The sequence below is a fragment of the Carya illinoinensis genome, chromosome 6, assembly GCF_018687715.1.
Source record: "Carya illinoinensis cultivar Pawnee chromosome 6, C.illinoinensisPawnee_v1, whole genome shotgun sequence".
NCBI classification, from domain to species: domain Eukaryota; kingdom Viridiplantae; phylum Streptophyta; class Magnoliopsida; order Fagales; family Juglandaceae; genus Carya; species Carya illinoinensis.
Genome location: NC_056757.1, coordinates 35711542 through 35734293, shown reverse-complemented (window position 1 = coordinate 35734293; position 22752 = coordinate 35711542). Strand labels below are relative to the sequence as shown.

Here is a 22752-nt window from a genome sequence, read left to right as displayed (position 1 = left end):
AACCTTGAACCTTGAATCGTGACTTATTGGGACGCCAATTTTATCGTCGTGTATGCTGTTGTCGCTTAAGGATCAATCATCATTCGATTTTCTTTTTCTTTTTTTTCCCAACTGTACTTGGATTGAATTTTTTATAAATTTAAATATTAAAATTAAATTGTGTTATTTATATATAGAGAATAAAATGATTAAAAAAATTAATTAGACGCAGTGCCATTGTTCTAGAAAGTCTAAACATCCGTGATGTATTGATTGTAGCCGGAGCCACAAAGGAAGTTCTGTAAACTTCGCGCGTTCCATCTTGAACAGACTTCGCCTTAATAGCTCATGTGTACAAAACAATCAGCTATAAACCCTAGACCTCCCCAGTTCTCCTAAACCCTAATTCTTCGTCCGGTTCGTTCGCATGTATTGTAGCTCATAATGTCTTCGTCGGAGATCGAGGTTGTGTCATCGGACGCAAAAGCCCAGCATAACAGTAGCGAGGTGGCTGTGTTCGACGTGTTTACCGCCTCCGCATATGGCGATTTTGAGAAATTGAGGAAGTTCGTCGAAGAAGACGGAGCCTCTCTCTGTCAACCCGATTTGAATGGGTATTATGCTCTCCAATGGGCCGCTCTCAACAACTTCCCCGATGTTGTGCAGTACATCATTGAGGTACTCTCAATACTTAGACTTTTGTGCATGTATGGGAATGAGTATGACGTCAAAATGTTCTGGAATGGGGAATTCTACTGTGAGTTCTGTTCAAATTAGCTTAACTTGAGTTACAAAAGGGAAACAACTGGATATTTATGCATATCCGTGTAAGAAATGGATTGTGTGGTGAGTTTGTTGAAATTTATCTGAACTCTGCTTTCACTGGAAAAGAAGGAAAAACAAAAGAACAAAATTTGTAGAATCCCGTGCAGTTGATGAAACATGTTATGTATAGGTGTATGCACCATTCTTTGGATTGCTGGATTATGGCGTGGGTGAGGTTTGATATAGTTCGATATGCCATTTTCATTTTTGTTCGTGAAGCATGGGGGCGATGTCAATGAAACTGACAACATGCAACAGACGGCTCTGCATTGGGCGGCGGTTCGGGGAGCCATTGGTGTTGCAGATGTGCTCTTGCAGAATGGAGCCAGGGTTGAGGCAGTTGATGTCAATGGGTATAGGGTAATTTTCTCATCTTTTTTTCTTTCTTTTTTTAATTTATTCTCTTGGAATTTAGAGTTGGTCACTTTGTACTTGTAAATACATAATGGTCATATTGAAATAATTATGGCAATTTTTATTTGGCAAATGATCATGATTCATGATATCTATCGATATGCTTCCCTTTGATGGATCTTACCGCTCTTTCTGTCCACTTCTTTTAGTATGGTGAATTGTGAACATTGAGGATCTTGAAACATAAATTATTTATGCTCAAAATATCTCTTCAATGATTTTTCTCTGGTGTGCATGAAGATGAAAACAGAAAGGATAATGTAGTGGGAAAAGGAAGATTTTCCACTTACGATGTAGAGTTTAGATGAAATTTGTCGTGTCTTGTTTAGCAACAATTGCTCTACTCAAATGGTCCTAAGCTTTGGCAGAGGATACACTTTTATTGAGATGCTGTGCAATTTCAGGATCAACTTTTACTCAGTTATTTATGAAGTAGAAGACATTGCAGTGGCTAAAAAGGATTCAGTTGGCTGACCTTTAGTAGTTTGGGAAAAAAAATTGCAACTTGAGTTTCATTCTCTATACATTGATGCAATAAGCCAAATAGGTACCATTCAATAATAGTAGTAAGGTCGCAACTGTCATATGATTGAGAATGCCAAATTGTGTAAGTGGGGAGACTTAACTGTTGGTGAGCGTATTTATGAAGTAGACCATCTAGGAACTCCTCCTACCTCCTTATTATGGTTGGAAGGATTTTGTTACCAATTAATCTCGCGTATTTTCCAAAAGTAAGTGCTCAGTGTTAATTGCCAATTTATTCCACATGCAATGGGTATATATGTCAATAGTTTGTTATTTTTATAATTGCATCTTCTCTGCAGGCAGTTCATGTTGGCGCTCAATATGGGCAGACAGCTTTCTTGAACCACATTGTTGCAAAGTATCAAGCTGATTTTGATGCACCTGATAATGAGGGGAGGAGCCCTCTTCACTGGTATGTCTATGAGCTATGAATTGTTAGTTTCTATAACTGAGATGGTTTATTCTGTGATCTCATTCTAGTTTTTAACAAAACTTCGTATCTGACTAATAGGTCAAGTCTTGGTCAACTATTCTTAATTGTTTGGATTATGAGATCATAAGGAGCAGTATTGTATAATTTGGAAACAAAAATATTTTTTAAGATTATCATAAGAAAATATGTTATTTTCATGTTTGCAATCAGGGCTGCATATAAAGGATTTACAGATACAGTTAGATTGCTTCTATTTAGATATGCATGCCAAGGGAGACAAGATAAAGAAGGTATGATAACTCAGCAATTGATATCTTCTTGAGCTGGTTTTATGATTTCTCACTTATTATTATTATTCAGTTAAAAAATAGTTTGATTACATTTAATATAGCAGATGAGCCAGAAATTCCCTGATACTTTTATGAATATATGATAGTAAATAAATGAATGGATAATATTCCTACTATTACACCAAATTTCTGTCATAATTTGTGTTGAAGGTATGATAACTCAGCAATTGAAATCTTCTTGAGCTGGTTTTATGATTTCTCACTTATTATTATTATTCAGTTAAAAAATAGTTTGATTACATTTAATATAGCAGATGAGCCAGAAATTCCCTGATACTTTTATGAATATATGATAGTAAATAAATGAATGGATAATATTCCTACTATTACACCAAATTTCTGTCATAATTTGTGTTGATCTACATCCTAATGGCTAGTAATTTTTGTAAAATATGGTGGCTTTGGTAATTGTGTTAATTTATGCTCTAGATGTGATGATGTTGATATCCCATTTAAGGTTGTACCCCTTTGCACTGGGCTGCAATAAGAGGAAATGTGGAGGCATGCACTGTGCTTGTACATGCTGGCACAAAACAGGAGCTAATGGTGAAAGATAATGCTGGATTTACTCCTGTTCAGCTTGCATCTGATAAAGGTCATCGGCATGTTGCAGTTTTCCTTGTATGTATCTTTGTATTGGTATTACCCTTTTTTGTTGTTCCTGTATAAGAATTCTAAATGGGATTTTTACGTGGTTTACCTAGTACAATGTTGTTTTTTATAAGTTCTAAGTACACTGTTGTTACGGTGTCTTTGACAGTAAATGGCAGTAACTATTGGGAGAGCTGTTGTCATGTTGATTTACATTAGCAACATGTCTAAGGTTTTTCTGAGAGAACCGGTACTCTGTTGTTTTAAATACCTCTGTGCTCCCCATCTAATTGTACACAATTCCCAAATCCTTGTTTTCTTTCCACTTTTATGTTGCAGTTACTCTAATCCAAACTTGGTCTTCAGTCTGTCTTAAATTGTCCATATCTTTGATGTGTTTCCACTGATAATGGTCTTTCTTTTCTTGGGATTTTGGGCAGTCTAATGCACAGTGGGCTCACAGCAACCATTGGGTAGACAAACTTTGCTGTGGAAAGATGGCAGATATAGGATACGCTCCCATTCTTTTCAGTATTATAATAATTCTCACGGTTCTCTTCATCAACACAGTTCTTGCAGGTGAATAAACTATTATTTTGCGATTTCCTTCTTGTTGCAGATGTAGGTATGTGATGTTGGCAATCATGACTGACTTTTTACTACTTGTGGTAGCTCCTAACCTTACAAAGGTTACTGCTGTTGTCGGACTTTGGGGATGGACTACTGTTTCTCTGGCAGTTGGTTCACTTATTATGTTCTACAGGTGTAGTAGGTAATCTTGTGCTCTGTTGAACATGTGTTTTACAATTTAACAGTTTTAGAATTTGCTAGTTATCTCATTGTATTGCTACTGATAAAAAATAGCTATCTCATGGCATTATTACTATACATGATGTATACCCTTTTTTTATGCATCTGGAAGGAGCGCTGCTACATTGAGCTTGCCATTGTACTGTTGTACTTTTATCAAAATTACTTCCTTGATATTCTCTCATTATTGGATGCAGTAAAGATCCCGGTTATGTAAAAAGGCAGGGAGATGTGGGTAGTCATAAAGATACAGAGGTGTGTACTATCTCCAATGCAGTATATGTTGCCTATTGCCGAGGGCCTGTGCATCCCTGGGATTAGTCGAGATGCTATTCTTGGACACCCGTTGCCAATAAAAAAATAATAATAAAGTTCTTCGTAGTTATGTGAGTTGTCACAATAAAATGGCTCACTTCAAAGAAGGGTTATGTTGATTATATGATAGGCGGTAGTCCTGTAAACAGAGCAGATACAGAGTGGTAGGGGATGATGTCATCCAGTAAGAATATTATTCAGCATTTCAGATATATGCAATGGGGAAATCTACTGGGTCTTAGAATTCACCACCCAAATTTAAATCGAAGTAGTTAGTGGCGGTCCAGTTCTGTAGTCCTATTCAATCTGTCTACATCAAAAAGTAGATAATACACATAAAAAAAAAAGAGAGTAGATAATACAACTGAAACACATTATATATAAGAGTCACTTATGAAAAAACATATTATACATAAGAGTCCAAGATAATATTCTATTCTTTGCTGTGCAAATGTGTGCAGATACAACTGTATTCTGATTTTTTGATAATCTATAGGATCTTTTGTTGAATATTGATCTGGAAGGTTCCCCTATATGGACCGGTAATTGGTCTCAACTATGCCCTACCTGCAAGGTTTACTCTAAACCTTTTCTTTCCGAAGATTTTTGGATAGATGTACTGGAAATGTTCTTTCAACGCATATAAATTATTGAGGTGCTGCCTTGAATATCTTTTCTATGTTTTCTCATATTTTCAGATAATAAGACCAGTTCGATCCAAGCATTGCCCCACCTGTAAGCGATGTGTGGAACAGTTTGACCATCACTGCCCGTGGATATCTAATTGTGTGGGAAAGGTGAGTTGTACTAAAAACTATTTCTGTCCCAAAGAAATAGGGAAATTAAAACATTATGCTGGATTCATAAAACTCTTTGTAAAATATTTAGATATATGGGATTAAAATTGTATCAGCAAACTGTTTCTTTTTCGCTGCTGTCAACGGGATTAAAATTATACTGAAAACCTTATGCTGGTTTAAAATATGTAGATATATGGGAGGGCCTGTGCACTCCCAGAATTAGTCGGGACGCTGTTCTTGGACACCCGGTGCCAAAAAAAACATATTTTTGTTTACCTCTTCTCAATTTTGTATGTTCTTCTGTTGAGTAAATAATACATGCAGCTACAACACGCTAAAAAAGAAGTTGTATGTGATTTTGCTATTAAATTCAGAGCATTATCGTTTCCTTCTTTTAATCTGTTTCCTTTTGATCAGTTTCACTATCATCTTAATGATGCATCTTGCAGAGGAACAAGCGGGACTTTTTTGTTTTTATCTGCATGGCAGCTTTGACATCATTCCTTGCTGCGGCAATTGCCATTCAAAGTATGCTGGTTTAATCTGCAGTGATGTATACATGTTTATAATGTTTATCATATTCATTTTTGGACTATATACCATCATTGTTTCTGTCATAGGGATTTGGACATCAATACCAGCCTTGTCAACGGAAGAAACATGGATCCATCATGTGGTAGTTCAGAATCCTGGCGTTGTTGCATTTTTGCTCATGGACATTATTGTTTTGCTCGCCGCTACCATCTTAACTACGTCACAGGCCTCACAGGTGATTTACTAAACCATTACCTATATAGTTATATACTCTTGAGGTATGCTGCCAGGAATGTACATGAATTTTATACTATCTTGATGTTTTCGGTAGCAGTCTTCAGAATTCCTGAGTAGTTGCTAATTGACAATGGAGTGTTTATATTTATAACACAGACAGCTCGAAATATCACCACCAATGAATTAGCGAATGCCATTCGTTATGGGTATCTCCGTGGTCCAGATGGGCGATTTCATAATCCGTATAACCATGGATGCCAAAAGAATTGTGCTGATTTTCTTATTCAGGGCTACACAGACGATAATGAAATTGCTTGGCGGCCATTACAGCAGGTTGATAGGTAGCGTTATTTCCACGATATGCAGGTTCACAGCAAAGCTTGACGTCTGGTTTTCTCCCTACTGTCCTTCGTCATAGATGATGTCGGGCGTCCCCCTGCGCAAGCTGCAAACATGTTCCATCACAGGTCCCATGATTGTTACACCTAAACCCTTGATCATCTAGGGATACAACAATTCGATTCATAGTTTTGCATATGTATAATTGTTTACCATTAGATAGAAAAGAAAATTGAAGTTTTTTATTCTGTTGTACTCTGTTCTATCTGATGTTAATTGAAGTTTTTTATTCTGTTGTACTCTGTTCTATCTGATATTCCAACGGCTGACTTCCCCGAAAGTTTTTCTCCTGCCAAAACTTTAAAACTTTAAAGTCTTTTTCTCCTGCCCCCCAAAGTTTTTGACGTGTTAGATCATACTCACTTCCTAAAAGATGGCAATTTCCAATTCCGGCCAAAACTTCTGCCTTTTTATATATAAACGAAAAAATAAATCGAAGCCTCAATTATCCACAAAGAAGGATATTATTCATACATGATATGCTCGTAACATTAAAGCATTTGGATACATCCCCATCGAAAAATTATTTCCTCTTATACAGGCAGAGCCTCACAACAATAGAATTCGTCCCCAATTGGATTAACTTGTTATTAATGGACCAATTCACATGCCCATAAAAATAAAAATAAAAATAAAAATAAAAATAAAAAAAAAAAATAATAAAAAAAAAATAAAAAAAAAAAAACCAATGCACATAAGTAGTAGTTATCAATGCTGGATTCCACTTGGCCATGTCTGATTCTTCACGGGCTTCAGGATAGCTTCAACCTCTGACAGCGTTTCCACATCTTTGCCAACAGTTGTGACTTCTATAGCAGCAGCAACATTCTCCTCCACCTGATCATCAAAATGCCATGAGTTAATCAGCGGTTAATAGAGCACGGCTTTTAAGGGATATTTCGACGTTGTTTAATAGAAAATAATACTTAATTCATATACAGCACAAGGGTCTTCTGTATTAGTCAGGGAGGTGCATGTTTGACAGGTGCTTGAATTAATTTTCAGGTAAATTTCATACGGACAAAGCTTTATTTTCAGGTGCATGTGAAGGATGTGTGGAATGTGTGGCCTGGCCGACCTTAGAAGCATACACAAAAAGTTCTCTTTAGCAGTTATGGATTATACCTGGAGGTTCAAAAACTACTATGTTCAAATATTAAATAAATACCAATTCATCAAAAAATAAATAAATACCATATCAGGCTCATTGATTCCAGTTGGAAGTAAGACACAAAGGCAGGCCCAGATGGTGGAGTGAGATGGGGGTAGGATAACTGTAGATTTGGATATCCAACGAAAACTACTCTGGCAGATTTCATTAAGAATCTGAGACTGAATTGGGCTGGTCCTGATTGTACAGATTACATTAGGAATTATGGCAATCAATACTCCTGATAGTAAGATATAACCTGGTTTAAAGGACATGGCATGGCTATTTCAGATGAAGATATATTTACCATCAAAAGTGCTTGAGCACCTGATCTTTAGGACGCTACAGTTTAGAGTGGGTAGATCATTCCAAGGCTCAGTTTTAAGTTATGGCTTATAAGAGGGGAAAAGACTGCAGATTCAAAATTTATTCATTAAAAAGGGAGTGCTTAATAAGTTTGTTGTGCTTTATGTTAGAAGCTGCAATAATGTGGACCATCTGATCTTTGCAATGAAACTTCACCAGGAGGAGAATCAACTGAAAACTTATCTACATGAATTAATTATAAAACAAACAATAAGGCACACATATACTTGAGCCAAGAAACTTACCTGTCCAACAGAGTTCATTCCAACCAAAACAGATGAAAAGTCTTTATTTGACAGGCTATATTGCAGAGCCAACTTTGAAATATTCTTCCCCTTTTCTTTACAATGGGCAACAGCAGCTTGGCATGCAGACTTTTTGAAAATATGAAACAGATCAAGCAGTTAGCAACCTTATATTACATGCTTCAGAAAATAAAGAGATTTAAAAAATGTGGTCCATCTATTGTAAGCAAATAAGTTATAACATCTTTGAGAACATCTAACATTCTCAATGACTCCATTATGTGGCTGTATATCAAAACTTAACAGGCTGTTAGATTCATTGAACATATATATTTTCGTTTACCATTCATTTTAGTAATGCAATTCGAGTATCATGTCTTCTCAGATATTGAAAAAAAGAAAATAAACATTCTTGATTCCATTATAGAACATAAAGCTAGTTGCAGATATTCATGAAAGGACTTTGGTAGGAGCACTTCTCTAATCTGAATATTTTGTATAATATAATCTCCATAATCAGAAGAGATATTCTCACTCTATAAAATGATCATTAATTCTTGTAATGTGTCTATCTATCGGGTAAAGAATTTTTCATTTTTTCCCATTGGCTTGATCTGCTGACACATATGCATATGCTAACATACAGATATGATGTTGGTTAAAAGGAATCAGAATTTTGAGTTAGCTAATGATGCAAAAGAAACATAAAATTTTAGAATTTGTCATTTGAAGAGAAGAACACCTTGAGCTCAGGTGAAGCTGGGTGCCACTCTGGGGGACCTCTCTCAGTCAAAAGACCCATTGCAAGTGGAGAAGCAGTAATTACTCCAACCCCTTTGTTCTTTAAGTAGGGTAATAAATCCTCCAATGTTGAATCATTAATACTGTAGTGGCAATATGACAGAATTACATCCACTGTGCCTGGTGGCACTCGATCGAGTACATATGTAAAAACTTCCAATGGAAGTCCAGTAATTCCAATAAAACGGATCTTCCCTGCTTCCTTTATTTTCTGAAGGGCAGGAATAGTTTCGTTGACAACCTGTTAACAAAACCATTTAAAGAATCCAAGTGTCACCACCACAATGAATTTTACAACAACCATCAAGAAACAGAGTCCACATTCAAAGAAAGTTAACAGGTTTAATTAATTAAGCACCTGATCCAGAGATCCAAATTCAATGTCATGGCATTGCAATATATCAACATAGTCTAGCTGCAACCTTGCTAAGCTCTCATCAATGCTCCTAGTCACTCTATCAGCACTGAAGTCAAAACCCTCAACGTACCGCCCGCACTTTGTTGATACAATATATTTGTGTCTTGGAACTCCTAGAGCCTTTAGTGACTTACCGAGCATCTTCTCTGACAAAGTTCCTCCATAGTATCTAAAAACAAAAATGAGACAAATAAGGTAAGAGAAAGAAGATACACTATCAGAACTCTGCAGTGAATTAGTTATCAGAAACAAAGCATATTATCAATGCAACAAAGCATATTATCAATGCACTGAAACAAGGAAAGTACAACGTAACTAACAATTGATGAACAATAAAATTAGGAAGGGAAGCACAGAACGTGAAAATTTGCAGGTTAGTACAGCTACTCAACTGCACCTTGGATCAAGAAAACCAAGAAGAAAAGAAGGTTAAATCTGAAACCCAACACTACACACACACACATTTAAATGAGAATTACAGCACATAATGCTGAAATGAGTGAAGCAGTTTTTCTTTTGTTAGATTCACATTACAATAATATAGGTTTTAGAATGCTTTTTCTTTTTTCATAAGTAATATAGGTTTTATAATGCTAGATCGATATTCATTTAATTGGATCCCTTAAAATTTACACAGCCAAGCAAAGCATTAATGAGTTCTGAGTTCTTGAATAGTGTTCAGTAATATAAAACAAAATCTTTGTCCGCTAGAGTTCTCAGTAATATAAATCTAACACCAAAAGCTATAATAAGTTCTTCTCCAGTTTCACCTATTGACATAAAGATTAAAACTACCAGAGCTAACAACAAACATGGAGACGCATCAAATAAATTGGCCACCTCCCTTGCCTAAAAACTCGACTGCTGAACTATGGATAAAATATTCCAACTTTTCCGCCTGAACTAGACTCATTAACGTGTAACGTTTTCGATTTTGGAATCCGTTCACTTTCAAACACAGAATATTCATTATCGATCCAATCAGTGAATATTATCCTTTCTTTCATTAACAGAGAGGATCTTCATCCTTTGCTATTTAACTTGCATCACGAAAAAAAAATTATTTCTTCGGTTTTAACTTGACTTTCATTTACTTTCCAACAATCAGCTATGCAGCAAAAGTCAATGCTAACAAATTTTCTTCATTCTTCTACATTTTCTCAGCAAACCAAACGCCGGTTTACACGCGTGCGCACACGCACGAACAAAATTACACTTTCCAGGAAAAAATGACATACGGAGAGGTATCAAAGAAGTTGATGCCGCGGCGAAAGGCTTCGCCGACGGAGGCGATGGCATCTTCGTCGGAGACCGGACCGAAAACGTTGCCGAGAGGCGAGGCCCCGAAGCCGACACAGCTGAGCTTGAGCCCCGTGTTCCCGAGCTCCCGGAGCTCGAGACTGGCCGGCTGTAAAGCCATTGGTTCTGGAGAGGTTAGCGCGTGAGATTGAAAAGAGGAGCCTGATGTGAGGAGAGTGAAGAAGATCTTCGATGGTGTTGGAAGCATAAAGAGTAAGAACCCAGTGGTACTGAACTGGATTTGGATCTAGACTCAAACGTGTCCCTTCGTGGAACCTGCGGTGGGCCACTGTTGGGTGAGTTTTTCCCTGCCATTTCCACGTCAGACTAGTTTAACGACAAGAACCAAATAATGTACAAAGTCATTAAGGTTCTCACATTATTCTTCGATTTTTTTTTAAGAATGGGACAGTCGATTACTCAATTATCGGGGACACTCACAACTTGCAAGGAGTATGTATCCTACAGCTCATAGCCTCATATATAAGAGACAATGCCAACGGTCTCGTACTTTTGAGGTTTAAAATTTCAATCTCCACAATTAAATATTTAAATATAAATATTTTTTAATTATATATATTCAATTTTTTTATTTAATTATTACTTCGTTATTATAATTTTTTAAATTTTGAAATAAAACATAAAAATAACTCAATTTTTACAATTTTTAAAATAAATTATATTAAAAAAATTATATTATAATAATATTTCAACTTTATAATATATTTAAATTTTTTTTCAAAATCTCATAAAATATTTTAAATCAAATTATTTTTCTACTATTTACATATCTATCATCTCACTCATCTCAACTAGAATTGTATAGGAACCGACAAAATCGACGGCAATAAGAACCGACCGGCCGCATCAAGAACTAGTCAAAACTGGTGGAGAACTAGTCGTGCATGCGGTGAAAAATTGAAGTTCAACGGTTCAATCTCTATTTAAAGTTGGACCAGACTGTTAAATCAGCCGATATTATAAATCCTTTTTTTTAAATATACCTTCTACAAAATTACTTCATTCCACTTAAATTTAAGTGGAACGACACGGCATTGTTTTTATATATAATTTACAACACATAAATGAAACAAAGTTATTTAATATTAAACAAAATGGCACCATTTCATGGAAGACCTATGAAAAAAATATATTTGAAACGACGCCGTTGTTGTAATATGGGATTGTCTTCTACTTTTAATTTCTACTTCCCAACATCATTTGCAGTAGCTCTCTCTCCTATGCAACACTCTCTTTCTCGACTCTCTTAGGTTTAGATCACCTTTAGAAAAAACGAAAACCGACATAAAACTATCAGAGTCGATACAGCCGATTTTCCTCCTCCCCGTTAGGAAATATATGCATGGACAAAACTGAAGCTTTATTTACTCAAATAATAAGCACTCCACCGGTGCTCAGGATTCTTCGTTTCAAAATGCGTCTGCTTAGGGGCCGGGGAAAAAAAAAACTAAAATGGTCAGTCATTCTAACCATTTCACACTTCGTCAAGTACTGCATCTGTTCCCAACCCTTTTCCCGGGATAACGTAAATTGGTTTCGATCGGCACCGACAGATATCCCATACATGAGGAAATATGATCTGTAACCTGCATGCAGCATCGTCAAACTTGGACTCCACTAAGTTCTAATTGATCCACTACTGTCTTCAGCAACATCGATAGGATTGCTTTCTCAAAAGAATAGTTTATGTCCCTTTTCCATTTTGAACTTCATCCGGTAATTTCATGATGAACCGACCTCTTTATGAGTCGGTTTGACAAGCCCCATTGGCCCAACAATCAGCTCACTTGGCCACGAGTCACTACTGTATTGGCTCAAACAACAACAAAGTCAAGGGAGGCTTTGGACTAAACCAATTATTTTCTTAACCCTATATTAATTATAGATGACACGTCTCAAATCACATGGGCTTTATAAACTGTTATGAATGGGATGCCAGATCATCTGCGTAAAATTACCATGCTCTTGATTTCAAAGGATTGTTGGTGAAGCATCCTCCTAAAAGTCCACACGGCACACTACAGCAAAAGTGACTTGCTTTTAGTCATAATGATAAGTTCTATTTTGTCAGCTTCAAGTGCCCCGCGCGAAAAGATGTAACAAGTGATTTTCCTTTGCATAATTTCGATAAAAAAAATCAAGTATCAGAATGTCTCTGGCCAGTTAACAAGAACAACCCGTGATTGAGGACGTGCAACACTAATGGGCTACAGATCATACGTAAACTATAATGTGCAAGCTGAGCTATAAAAACTGAGGAAGCAGATCCTGCAGTCTCAATCCTAGTGTAATGAGAACAAACTGGTGAAAAGGAAAGCCTTGGTCATTATTGAAGGGTGAGCTTTCTTTTTATAATATTCCACGTACAGTACTACTTCTCCATATTTCTTTTTGGCCTCGATCTCATGCAGGATTCTCATTTCTCCCTAGAGCTCTTTCTATCAATAAGGAGACGTTCTTCCATGGAGATTTCTTCCATTAGAGGGTTAACTCATGAAATGGTAAGCGGTAATTATGTGCTTCTGCTGTCGTGATAACTCTAGGACAAAGATTGATGGATTCTCTGAACAAGAACGCATTATTACATTTATTTTTTGGAATAATATTTTTGCTATTATATATACCTTACTGCTAAATAATTTGCATGCAACTTTTTGGTTTTGAAATGCTTCATGAGAAACTCAAGAATTTGGAGCAGTACTTTGAGCATTTTCTGAATAAGATCAATAAGATCATAATGACACAGAAAATATCAAATTCGCAGGATATGGAGGATCCTAGGTTCACCAGCCAGTGGCACATGAACTCTGTCGATGAGCTAAGCATACCGCCGCTAGCAGCCACATTTGAAGAAACTTTACAACAGTACTCTTTCACTCATCCAAACTTCAATCTCAAAAATGCCATGGCAACTTCTCGGACTGGTATTGATTCACCCATGAAACTGCTCAAACCCAACAGCTGGAACTCATCCAAACTTGAACATGTATCGTATCCACAACTTCCCCCTTCTCAAAACGTTCTATCATTTGCCAATGCAGACTATGCAAATCAAATGGGCATTTTAAAGCCAAAGGAGGAGACCGCAGTATGTTTCCAAAAATTTAATACCCTTCCTTCTGATATTTTGATTTCTCAAGATTCCTTGGGGAATCAAGATTATGGACTTAAGGCCTGTCAGGGAGGTAGGAGTATTAGGAGAAGCACTAGACATTCTCAAACACCGGATCACGTTATAGCAGAAAGGAAAAGGCGAGAGAAGCTCAGTCAGCGGTTCATTGCTTTGTCTGCATTAATACCTGGCCTAAAGAAGGTATTAGATTCCACGAAAATATATCTCTTGTTTTGAACAACTTGGGTAGCTAGATTCCTACTCTTTTGTAATTGTTAGGGTTTTTATTTTCATCTAGTGTTATCTTTAGTACTGCATGATTCAATCATTTGTTTCCGCTGAAGCATTCTCAATGCCAACTTTTATCTTAATGCTATTAATAGACGGACAAGGCTTCTGTTCTTGGCGATGCTATCAAGTATCTGCAACAACTGCAAGAACGAGTGAAGACACTTGAGGAACAAACTAAGAAGATAAACATAGAATCAGTCTTTCTAAAGAAATCACAACTCTTCGTTGATGGTGAGAACTCTATCTCAGGTGAAAACTTCTCCAGCGATCCCCTTGATGAGCATCTACCAGAAATTGAAGCAAGATTCTGTGACAAAAATGTCCTCATAAGAGTTCACTGTGAGAAAAGGAAAGGAGTGGCAGAGAAATCAATCGCTGAGATTGAAATGCTCCACCTAACAGTCATTAATAGCAGTGTCATAACATTTGGGAGTTCTGCACTTGATATCACTATTATTGCTCAGGTTATTTCTTAAATTCCTCAATGAACCGAATATGGAAATTTCGAACCACTAAAAAATTTAAATTCACTATGGTATACCAAAATTAATGAACGCTGTTGTTAGGTCTTTAAAATGAAAATATTTGGCGTTCTCCCCCTTGAATAGCTTCTTAACATTATGCAGATGGATGAGGGATTCTCCATGACAGTAAAGGATCTTGTGAGGAGTCTGCGCTCAGCTTTTGAGTTTATCATGTGAAACGTAGCAGCAATTTCAGCCAAGATATTGAGGAGTATCACTTCTTTGCTGCTTTTGTAAGGTTATTAATTCAGAAGGCCAGGAATAATTAAAGGGGCCAGAAATGCTCTACCATCTTAAACCATCTATTTCTAAGCTTCATTGCTGCGAGGTCCATTTCGTAGGTCCTTTCATTTTTTTTTTTAAATGTTTTTTTTTTTTTTTTTTTTTTTTTGCATGCATAACCTCTTCACCATGTTAATGAATCAATGACCCACCTGTATATCGCTAGCTACTTCGTCGTGTTTTATGGTTTTCAAGGCACCTTGAAAATTCTCCTCTCCTCGGGCCTCCTTTTTTCCTTGTAATTAAAGTCATTGGATTGTAACAGTCTAGTTGATAACAATGCAATAATTGCAACTTCTATTTTTTCTAATATCTTCCATGTTTGGTTGATAACAATGAGATACCACTACCAGCCATTTTTAGATATAATCAGGAAAGCCTGAGCTTAAAAGAGAGGTTCGGCCTGATCTCTAGCTACGACTTTCATGGAAAGTAGGGCCATGGTACTGCTAAGAAACTAAGGTAAGCAATAGGGGAGAAGCACTTCCCCGTCCAATTAGCATTAAGCAGTACTAGAACTCCAATTATTTAGAGTTACAAATAAGCATGCAGGGCAATCATTTTCTAAGATTTGGAAAGCAAAAGCAAGTAATATCAAACAGTAAACACCCACCCTCATGAGTAGTCTCTGATCCCATCTTTTCTACAAGACATAGCTTGAATTCTACCGCCCGTGCACCTTTTTTTTTTTAACTTAATTTGGTCAGAGTTATGGCCCCAGATGTGTAGATAACTACTTGTAAAGAAAGCAAAATGGGTTATCCTGTCAACATCAGAATCTTTACAAGACGTACACGTACCTTTCCAGTTTTCATGGAGTGGAAATCTTGCATGTAGAGTGGAACTTAATCAAGGTTTGATTAGCTGGTTTTAAAATAATTCCCTGCATGGGATGCACATCAAATCACAGGGAACTAAGTGGAGGAAAGCTGTAAGCGTGTTGATTTTCGTGGCTGTTTAATTAGCCTGTTGGGTTTGTGCAACACTTCAGTCTCAAATTGAAATTAGAATGGTACTGACGATATGTGTTTCGCTCAAATGGTTATCGGGCTTGATCGCCAAAGACACGAAGAAAATGAGGACTTGGAGTTAATAAAATACCTCCGATGTAAGTCAGTTTTTATTCCTTAGAGAGGATTTCTTTGTTTGAAATAGCGTAAAGAAAAATATGTTCTAACCTGCAGTCCGACTTTTATACCTCTGTCAGGTGGTCCTCATATCTCATGTTAAAGGAGGTCGCCTTCCATACAGGCCGGGGGACTTGTAACAATTCAATAGAAAACTCAAATCATATGATTTATACTTTAAAATGATTAGTCAATAATATAATTAGAATATCATTAGAATCTTATAAAAAGTAAGAACTTTTTATTCCTAAACAATGAAAAATCTTATACGTCACTTACTTTTATCCTTATCATATAAGGGTATCACAATCTTACTCCTTTAAATTATCGACGTTCTCGTCATGCTAGCTAGTTTATTATAGGTGGCAACACTCAAGACCCACATTTTTTGGTTGAGATGAACTCTGATACTATTTATAACACCATCATAGAAAACCCAACAGTTAGAGCTCTATTGAAAGATTATAAAGAGCCAAAACTTCTCATTTTCAAATAAAAAGTATAATATGTTAATTCAATGAGTTGCGTCCCATCATCTGGTAAGAATCGAAAGTTATATATATCTATATATGTATTAAGTCGGTTTTTCATTCCTTAGAGAGGATTTCTTTGTATGAAATAGCGTAAAGAAAAAAATATTCTAACCTAGAGTCCGAGTTTTATACCTCTCAAGGTGGTCCCCATATCTCATGTTAGAGGAGGTCGCTTTCCATATAGGTTGGGTAATGTCCCAATAGAAGACACAAACCACATAATCTATACTCTAAAATGATTAGTTGATGATACAATTGGAACGCCATTGAAACCTTATAAAGAACAAAAACTTCTCATTCCTAAGCAATATGAGATCTTATACACTATTTACCCTTATCCTTATTATATGAAGGTATCACAATCTATCTTCCTTAAATTCTCAACGTCTTTGTTAGGCCAGTCCATTATAGGTAGCACAGCTAAAGACTCACATTTCTAGTTAGAATAAGCTTTAATGCTATTTGTAATGCCCCAATAGAAGACTCAAATCACATGACCCTATACTCCAAAATAACTAGTCAATACTACAATTAGAATCCTTTCGAAAGATTATAAAAAGTAAAAGTTTCTTAGTTTTAAATAATGTGATATTTTAAATACCACGTATCTTTATTTTTATCATATGTGAATATTATAATATCATATTATTGCCTTTAATACGACATGACTTCCTTGAATTGTATCCCCGGTGGTAGATGGAAGATTGCGGCCACCTTATCATGCATCTTGTCAGGGAAAATAGGCCTTGTCGTAATCTTTATCCACGTCTCGTATTTAGTCTTTAAATACGATGTGGCCCTGCCACTACATGAATGTGCAGAGCAATGTTGAAATGTGACATCCCATCATTCCGAATTGGCCTTGGGCCTATGACTTGTGGGCTGACTACGATTTAGTTGCGGGGCCTCATGGGATAAGTTAGCCTCACCCCAGTAGGAAATGTAAACACCCCTTCCAATTACTCTCCTAGAAGGTAATAACCACAGCAACTTCACGAAATCAATGGTATTAGCAAAAAGTAAAATGTAAACCAATGATATTTTTCCTAAATGAGAGGAAATAAATTTCGGCCATGCAGTAGAATAGATATCGAACTTCAAAGATATGACTGGGAGACGACTACAATCATACTATATAAATTAATTTTAGATATGAGTAGGTAGATGTAAATATTTAGTGTAACAGTATAATATGTTAATTCAGTGAGTGGCGCTCCATCATCTGGTAAGAATCTAGAGTCATATATATATCTATCTATATATTAAGGTAAAAATTTGTAAGCAATTTTCCAATGTCCATGAGGAGAAAAATAAATAACTAAGGTCATATTTCCCACGAGGGGTAGTGCAGGCTATAGGCAATGGGACAAAAAGAGAGTCGGGGAGGTCGAGGGCCGAGTGGCAGGGAGTCCTAGCTTTTAAATAATTAACGAAAGTACGGACCAGGACGACAGAACCAGAACGGCACCCATGACCATCATTAATTTTACTCCTAACGTTAGTCCTCTCAGACATGATCGTGGTGGCATTTCTCTAGCATCTCTCCCTTCCACCACTTGCATTCCTCAGAGTACTCGGTGTCGGTCTCTGTCTCAATCTCAATCTCAATCATCGTCAATTCGATCTCGTCTCTCTGCCCTTTGCCTCTCTTCTCTCCATGGTACACCCTCCCTTCCACAATTCTCACCCAAACACGTATATTCACATGTGGGTTGGATTGATTTTTTGAATTATTTCTGTTTTTTCTTTTTTTACACAAGAAGATTGTGTGTATTTAAGCCGCTATAGGTAGTGACTTATAGGAGGAGGAGGAGAGGGATCATTGTGAAATTCCCCTGTTGCTGAGCTGATAATTTTTGTTTCCATCATGTTTGAATCCCAGGGAAAAATGCTGGCTTGATCTGTAAAGGCTTGATTTTGGGAGTTTTTTGGTTTTTGTTTATTTCGTTTAGGAAAGTTCTTAGCGAGTTTAATATGTGCCTGTTTTCTAATATGTGTGTGTCTATGATAATTGTAAATCTAGCTTACTAATTTTATAGGCTTTCATTGACATAGTAAGTGGTTAACTCATAACTGCATGTTTATGACAGAAAGGCTGTTAATTGTTAGGAATGAAACAGTTAAAAATATAAATTAAAAAATGCGTTGGACTTGAACCTATATATGCGTTCAGCACTAAGTGACAGAACAAACATACATTCTACAGATATGTGATTTTGACTGGATACTGTCTCAATTATTTTTTCAGCTGAAGCTTTCCAGGCAATTACCGTTGTTTTTCCACTCGTGTTTTTCCTATTTCTTACTTCAAAGTTAATGATTTCAGTTGCAGATATGGATGATGGCGCAGGTACAAGCTTGTTTCCATTGCATCGATGCAAAACTCTCCATCTGGTTGGTATCCAAAGCTGTTTTCCAATTATGTACAATGTCCGTTATGGATTTGAAGCTGCTAGCCTTCTTTCTTGGCTTTTGTTTTCAACTCAAGGCCTTGTGGTCTTCTAAAATCATACATCCAGGTGAGGCATGCGCAAGGAATCCACAATGTAGAGGGAGATCAGAATTACAAAGCATACTTGTCTCCTGAATACCTTGATGCACACCTTACTCCACTAGGCTGGCAGCAGGTATGAAGCAAGTCATTACATGTTTATCCAGATTCCATGTATCTAGTTGCAACACTTTTTCCCTTGCTAGAAAGATTGTTATACGCCCAGGGAAAAATATGTGTTGAGTATTTTTGCTGTTGTTGCAGGTTGATAATTTGCGAAAACACGTTCACACATGTGGGCTATCCAAGAGGATTGATTTAGTCATTACATCCCCCTTGCTAAGGTTTTGATGTCAGCTTATTGTAATCCTCTTGATAACCATTTGTTCATATCTTTTCACATATCTGTGCTTCTATTTAGAAATAACTCAGCCTCCTGTGGTTTTTCTTCCCGTCATTTTTATTTCTGATTAGCTCAGACAGAACGCTTTTATTTGAATCATTGCCTTGTAATATTTGCTGAAGGATAGTCAGAAATTATTGTTTCTTGATTTGGAGTGCAAACATTTGTCTTGATGTTCATTTTCTCTTTTTGTGATTGGTTTCGTTATATGATGCTGCTACAGCTGAAAGGAAGTGCTCTGCCTCTGAATGTGGTCATGTTTGCAACCTATGCAGAAAGACGCCTCTTGAGAGGGGTGAAGAATTCAAAATAAAAAAAGAAACTTCAATGGATTTAAAGAAATACAGTTTTGTTTCATTTGTTCTCTTTTTGGGAAGATGGGTTTGGTTCTTATTTATTATTTTTCCTGAAAAGACACATTACAATGATTAATGTTGCAAAATTCAAACTTTTACTTCTTGTCACTTGATTATAGGACATTACAAACTTCTGTTGGAGTTTTTGGTGGTGAGGGCTACACAGATAGTATGGATGTACTGCCTCTAATGGTGGCAAATGCAGGAAACAGTGGTCGTGCTGCAATCTCAAGTATTAGCTCCCCACCAGTCATGGCAGTAGAACTTTGTCGAGAACATTTGGTATGTCTGGTGAAGATTAGCCATTTTCCTTTCTTGCACTTACACTTGCCTTCCATCAAAATATAGTGAATCACATTGTCAGTGGTCACAAAACTTTAAGTCGGGTGTGTAAAAATCCCAATATCGTGCATAGAAGCCTACTTATAAAACTTTTTTATATATATTCTTGAAAATCTCTCATGGAAGAAAATGATTTCATATGAAAGATAGTCAATTGTTCAAAATGTGCCTTGATAGTTTTTGCTCGGTTGATATAATCTTTGTAAAGCTTGTGTCATTTTTCTAATTCAACGGCTAAATTCAGAAACATCTGATTCTAACTTGATGCAGAGACAATTTGTGGGGGATATGTTTTATATATTTTCATTAGACCATATGTATTTTCTGTGCTTCTAACGAGCTTAGTGCTTATTAATGGTTGCTGCATTCCCTTTTCTTTTTTAGGATGAATTTAAATTTGATTAAACTAAAGCAAAATATAACAGTACAAGCTACAAATGCAGAAGAGAAAATACAGCAGCAAACAAACACGCTCACAGAAAAAATAAATAATAAAAAAAGAAGAAGAGATAAACTAGTGGAACAACTAGCTGTCAAACTACACATGACTAGCTCAAAAGGCTATACAGTGGCTCTCTATGATAAAAACAGAATAGGAGACATCGAACCTGCTGCAAATTCTGGTACAAAACGACATTGATAAAAGAGGTAATCTGTGCATGCCATACTACTGGTAAAAACGAAATATATATTACCAGAATAGCCACACTGAGGAAGCCTTTCTCTTAGTTGTAAATAACCAGCCATGATATAAAATTGGATTTAGGTACATATTCAAATAGCCAACTTAGACTCCACCAAGACAACACTGGCAAGGCACCAAAAATCTCATCCCGGGTAGCATATAACAGATACATTGTAATGGCCCAGCCCAGACCATTTTTCCGCTACCACCGGATCTGGCTCCCAAGAGAAAGTAGGAGGGTTGTGTCTTTTAAACTCCCCAAAAGAGCAACCCTCTCTCAGATTTTCATGTCTCCTAGTACTCCATGCAATTCTAGAATATATTCTATCAGCCACTTCATCAATTTCATCTGTTTCAGTCTCAACAGAAATTTCCTCCTCTAAATTACATTCCGGGGCCATCCGGTGGTAGTGGAAAAATGGGCTGGTGGGCTGGGCCATTACATACATACTCACATTCCTGAATCAGAAGGCTGCCAAGAAACAGATCTTCATGGGTCAGTGAAATAGTCAAGTGTTGTCTGTATGAACAAGGGCTTCTGACCTGACAGCATCCATGTCCAACTGCATTGTTGAATGATAACTAAAGCTACTTTTATTTTGTATATCTCTGGCTGCAGGGTGTTCACCCCTGTGATAAAAGGAGAAACATCAGTGACTATCAGTTCCTTTTCCCTGCGGTTGATTTTTCACTGGCAAGTAATTGGATATCTAAAGTAGATCTAGAAAAAACTAGTTTTTATGAGTTCATTTACAAGCGCATCTTTTGGCAGCGATATGGTTTCTAGTCAACATAATTGTTTCCTTGAATTCTCCCAAATTTATATGCAGATAGAAAATGACGAGGATGTACTATGGAAGGCTGATATTAGAGAGACAAAGGAAGAAGTTGCCGCTAGGGGATTGCAGTTCCTGAAATGGTGATGACCTCTGCTTACTATCAAAACTTTGGATTTGTATCAATGCATTTAGGCTCTAACGTACTTAGACATGATTGTATGTGGAACCTCCGCTTTTCTTTAAATTTTTTTCTCAGGCTGTGGACACGGAAAGAGAAGGAGATAGCAATTGTTACCCACAGTGGATTCTTGTTTCATACACTAAGTTTGTTTGGAAATGACTGTCAACCTTTGATTAAAAAAGAAATATGCAAACAGTAAGTATCTATGATACCTCTTATATGAGAATATATGGGCACTCGTGGTATCGTGTTAATAATGGGTATGGGCGCTCCTTGTAGGGTGTTACTCTATGTTCTCCTCGGTACATAGCACATTATATGTTGCACCATTTTTTCCCCTTCTTTAGGTGTAAAAAACTGTAGATCATGCTTTATGCTCTTTTGTCCCGATTAACTATCTAATATTAATCTTGCATATAAATGCTTGTCATTGATGTCCTCCCGTGTAAAATTTATATGTACTTTATTTTCATCAAATTATGTGTATATTTTAGCCTAGGGTTTGTTTTGGTAGAGCACAAATTATAAGTAAAATACTTGAAATAAAATTTTACCTGCGCTTAATTTAGATCCAGGTTTTTAACTCATTCATGAATGAGAAATAACTTCTCCAACATTTACTTGCAGTTTTGCGAATTGTGAGCTTCGGTCTATGGTCATTGTTGACAGAAGGTGAGCCTTTGTACTCTTCATAACTGCGAAATACTTTCACCCATTCAGGATTCCTAAGTATATAGTTGTTTTGCCAGTATGACAGGTTCGGTTGACACAACAACTAATTATCCAGGAAAGATTCCTTCTGGGCTGGATCTCCCTAGCGATATAGCGGACAAGAAGAAACTAGAGAAAGAAGAGCCTCATTCTTCTGGATTTGCATAGAAAAAGAAGTCCCACAAGGCATAAGTGCTGGGCACATAAAGCATTCTTTGAAGCTCGGGTTTCTCCTACTATACCTCTTAATATGCTGTGATGATACCTTTGGAATCATGTTGAAATAAAGGAAGTTGAAGAAGGAAGAGATAAACAATGATTCATTTTTTAATGAAAATTAGATGAACCAGGTCATTAGGGATAGAAATACTGTAATTGAACTAATATTTTTCAAGGTTTATGAAGAAGGGGGGGGTTATCTCA

General features: G+C 36.6%; 4 protein-coding genes across 13 annotated transcripts; 3 read left to right on the top strand and 1 right to left on the bottom strand.

The window, feature by feature from the left end:
• The first annotated feature begins 188 nt into the window (after positions 1–188).
• LOC122314174 (probable protein S-acyltransferase 23) lies at positions 189–6455 on the top strand. 5 transcript variants are annotated; one of them, XM_043129589.1, is made up of 13 exons: positions 190–657; positions 1024–1164; positions 2043–2155; positions 2387–2466; positions 2984–3147; positions 3558–3696; positions 3790–3880; positions 4125–4182; positions 4739–4816; positions 4941–5039; positions 5492–5570; positions 5663–5811; positions 5970–6455. In XM_043129589.1, exons 1-13 carry the CDS (start codon positions 424–426, stop codon positions 6156–6158), a joined length of 1614 nt encoding a protein of 537 aa, XP_042985523.1. In that variant the 5' UTR covers positions 190–423; the 3' UTR covers positions 6159–6455. The 5 variants fall into 5 exon arrangements, with proteins under 5 accessions (XP_042985527.1, XP_042985523.1, XP_042985525.1 ...); XM_043129591.1 differs by having other exon boundaries at positions 3790–3889; positions 6180–6455; XM_043129588.1 differs by having other exon boundaries at positions 191–657; positions 3790–3889.
• Positions 6456–6657: 202 nt separating this feature from the next.
• LOC122314175 (L-galactose dehydrogenase) lies at positions 6658–10731 on the bottom strand. 2 transcript variants are annotated; one of them, XM_043129595.1, is made up of 6 exons: positions 10431–10731; positions 9133–9361; positions 8716–9015; positions 7974–8102; positions 6885–7049; positions 6658–6838 (listed from the first exon to the last, which is right to left on the bottom strand). In XM_043129595.1, the coding sequence occupies exons 1-5, from the start codon at positions 10697–10699 to the stop codon at positions 6921–6923; spliced, it is 1056 nt and encodes a 351-aa protein (XP_042985529.1). In that variant the 5' UTR covers positions 10700–10731; the 3' UTR covers positions 6658–6838; positions 6885–6920. The 2 variants fall into 2 exon arrangements, with proteins under 2 accessions (XP_042985529.1, XP_042985528.1); XM_043129594.1 differs by having other exon boundaries at positions 6658–7049.
• A 1930-nt stretch (positions 10732–12661) lies between these two features.
• LOC122314272 (transcription factor bHLH25-like) lies at positions 12662–15021 on the top strand. 3 transcript variants are annotated; one of them, XM_043129757.1, is made up of 5 exons: positions 12662–12848; positions 12943–13013; positions 13277–13825; positions 14008–14379; positions 14542–15021. In XM_043129757.1, exons 2-5 carry the CDS (start codon positions 12975–12977, stop codon positions 14614–14616), a joined length of 1035 nt encoding a protein of 344 aa, XP_042985691.1. In that variant the 5' UTR covers positions 12662–12848; positions 12943–12974; the 3' UTR covers positions 14617–15021. The 3 variants fall into 3 exon arrangements, with proteins under 3 accessions (XP_042985691.1, XP_042985692.1, XP_042985690.1); XM_043129758.1 differs by having other exon boundaries at positions 12662–13013; positions 13277–13436; positions 13554–13825; XM_043129756.1 differs by having other exon boundaries at positions 12662–13013.
• Positions 15022–17736: 2715 nt separating this feature from the next.
• Positions 17737–22752, top strand: LOC122313813 (phosphoglycerate mutase-like protein 1). Of its 3 annotated transcripts, XM_043129062.1 has the most exons (10): positions 17740–18041; positions 18708–18775; positions 18901–19008; positions 19137–19216; positions 19751–19913; positions 21278–21352; positions 21489–21577; positions 21694–21813; positions 22246–22290; positions 22368–22752. In XM_043129062.1, the coding sequence occupies exons 1-10, from the start codon at positions 17852–17854 to the stop codon at positions 22495–22497; spliced, it is 1068 nt and encodes a 355-aa protein (XP_042984996.1). In that variant the 5' UTR covers positions 17740–17851; the 3' UTR covers positions 22498–22752. The 3 variants fall into 3 exon arrangements, with proteins under 3 accessions (XP_042984997.1, XP_042984996.1, XP_042984998.1); XM_043129063.1 differs by lacking the exon at positions 21278–21352 and having other exon boundaries at positions 17737–18041; XM_043129064.1 differs by lacking the exons at positions 17740–18041; positions 18708–18775 and having other exon boundaries at positions 18955–19008; positions 19499–19913.

Bases quoted from the DNA above. Each gene is read 5' to 3' on its own strand.
- LOC122313813 (XM_043129062.1), top strand. From the start codon at position 17,852: ATGACCATCATTAATTTTACTCCTAACGTTAGTCCTCTCAGACATGAT. The intron at 18,042-18,707 runs GTACACCCTCCC...TAATGATTTCAG, and splicing joins TTGCCTCTCTTCTCTCCATG to TTGCAGATATGGATGATGGC. The intron at 22,291-22,367 runs GTGAGCCTTTGT...TTGTTTTGCCAG, and splicing joins ATGGTCATTGTTGACAGAAG to TATGACAGGTTCGGTTGACA.
- LOC122314174 (XM_043129588.1), top strand. From the start codon at position 424: ATGTCTTCGTCGGAGATCGAGGTTGTGTCATCGGACGCAAAAGCCCAG. The intron at 3,890-4,124 runs GTAATCTTGTGC...TATTGGATGCAG, and splicing joins ATGTTCTACAGGTGTAGTAG to TAAAGATCCCGGTTATGTAA. The intron at 4,183-4,738 runs GTGTGTACTATC...GATAATCTATAG, and splicing joins GTAGTCATAAAGATACAGAG to GATCTTTTGTTGAATATTGA.
- LOC122314272 (XM_043129756.1), top strand. From the start codon at position 12,918: ATGCAGGATTCTCATTTCTCCCTAGAGCTCTTTCTATCAATAAGGAGA. The intron at 13,014-13,276 runs GTAAGCGGTAAT...TCAAATTCGCAG, and splicing joins GAGGGTTAACTCATGAAATG to GATATGGAGGATCCTAGGTT. The intron at 13,826-14,007 runs GTATTAGATTCC...TGCTATTAATAG, and splicing joins TAATACCTGGCCTAAAGAAG to ACGGACAAGGCTTCTGTTCT.
- LOC122314175 (XM_043129594.1), bottom strand. From the start codon at position 10,699: ATGCTTCCAACACCATCGAAGATCTTCTTCACTCTCCTCACATCAGGC. The intron at 9,016-9,132 runs GTGCTTAATTAA...TTTTGTTAACAG, and splicing joins AATTTGGATCTCTGGATCAG to GTTGTCAACGAAACTATTCC. The intron at 8,103-8,715 runs GTGTTCTTCTCT...ATTTTCAAAAAG, and splicing joins CAGCTTCACCTGAGCTCAAG to TCTGCATGCCAAGCTGCTGT.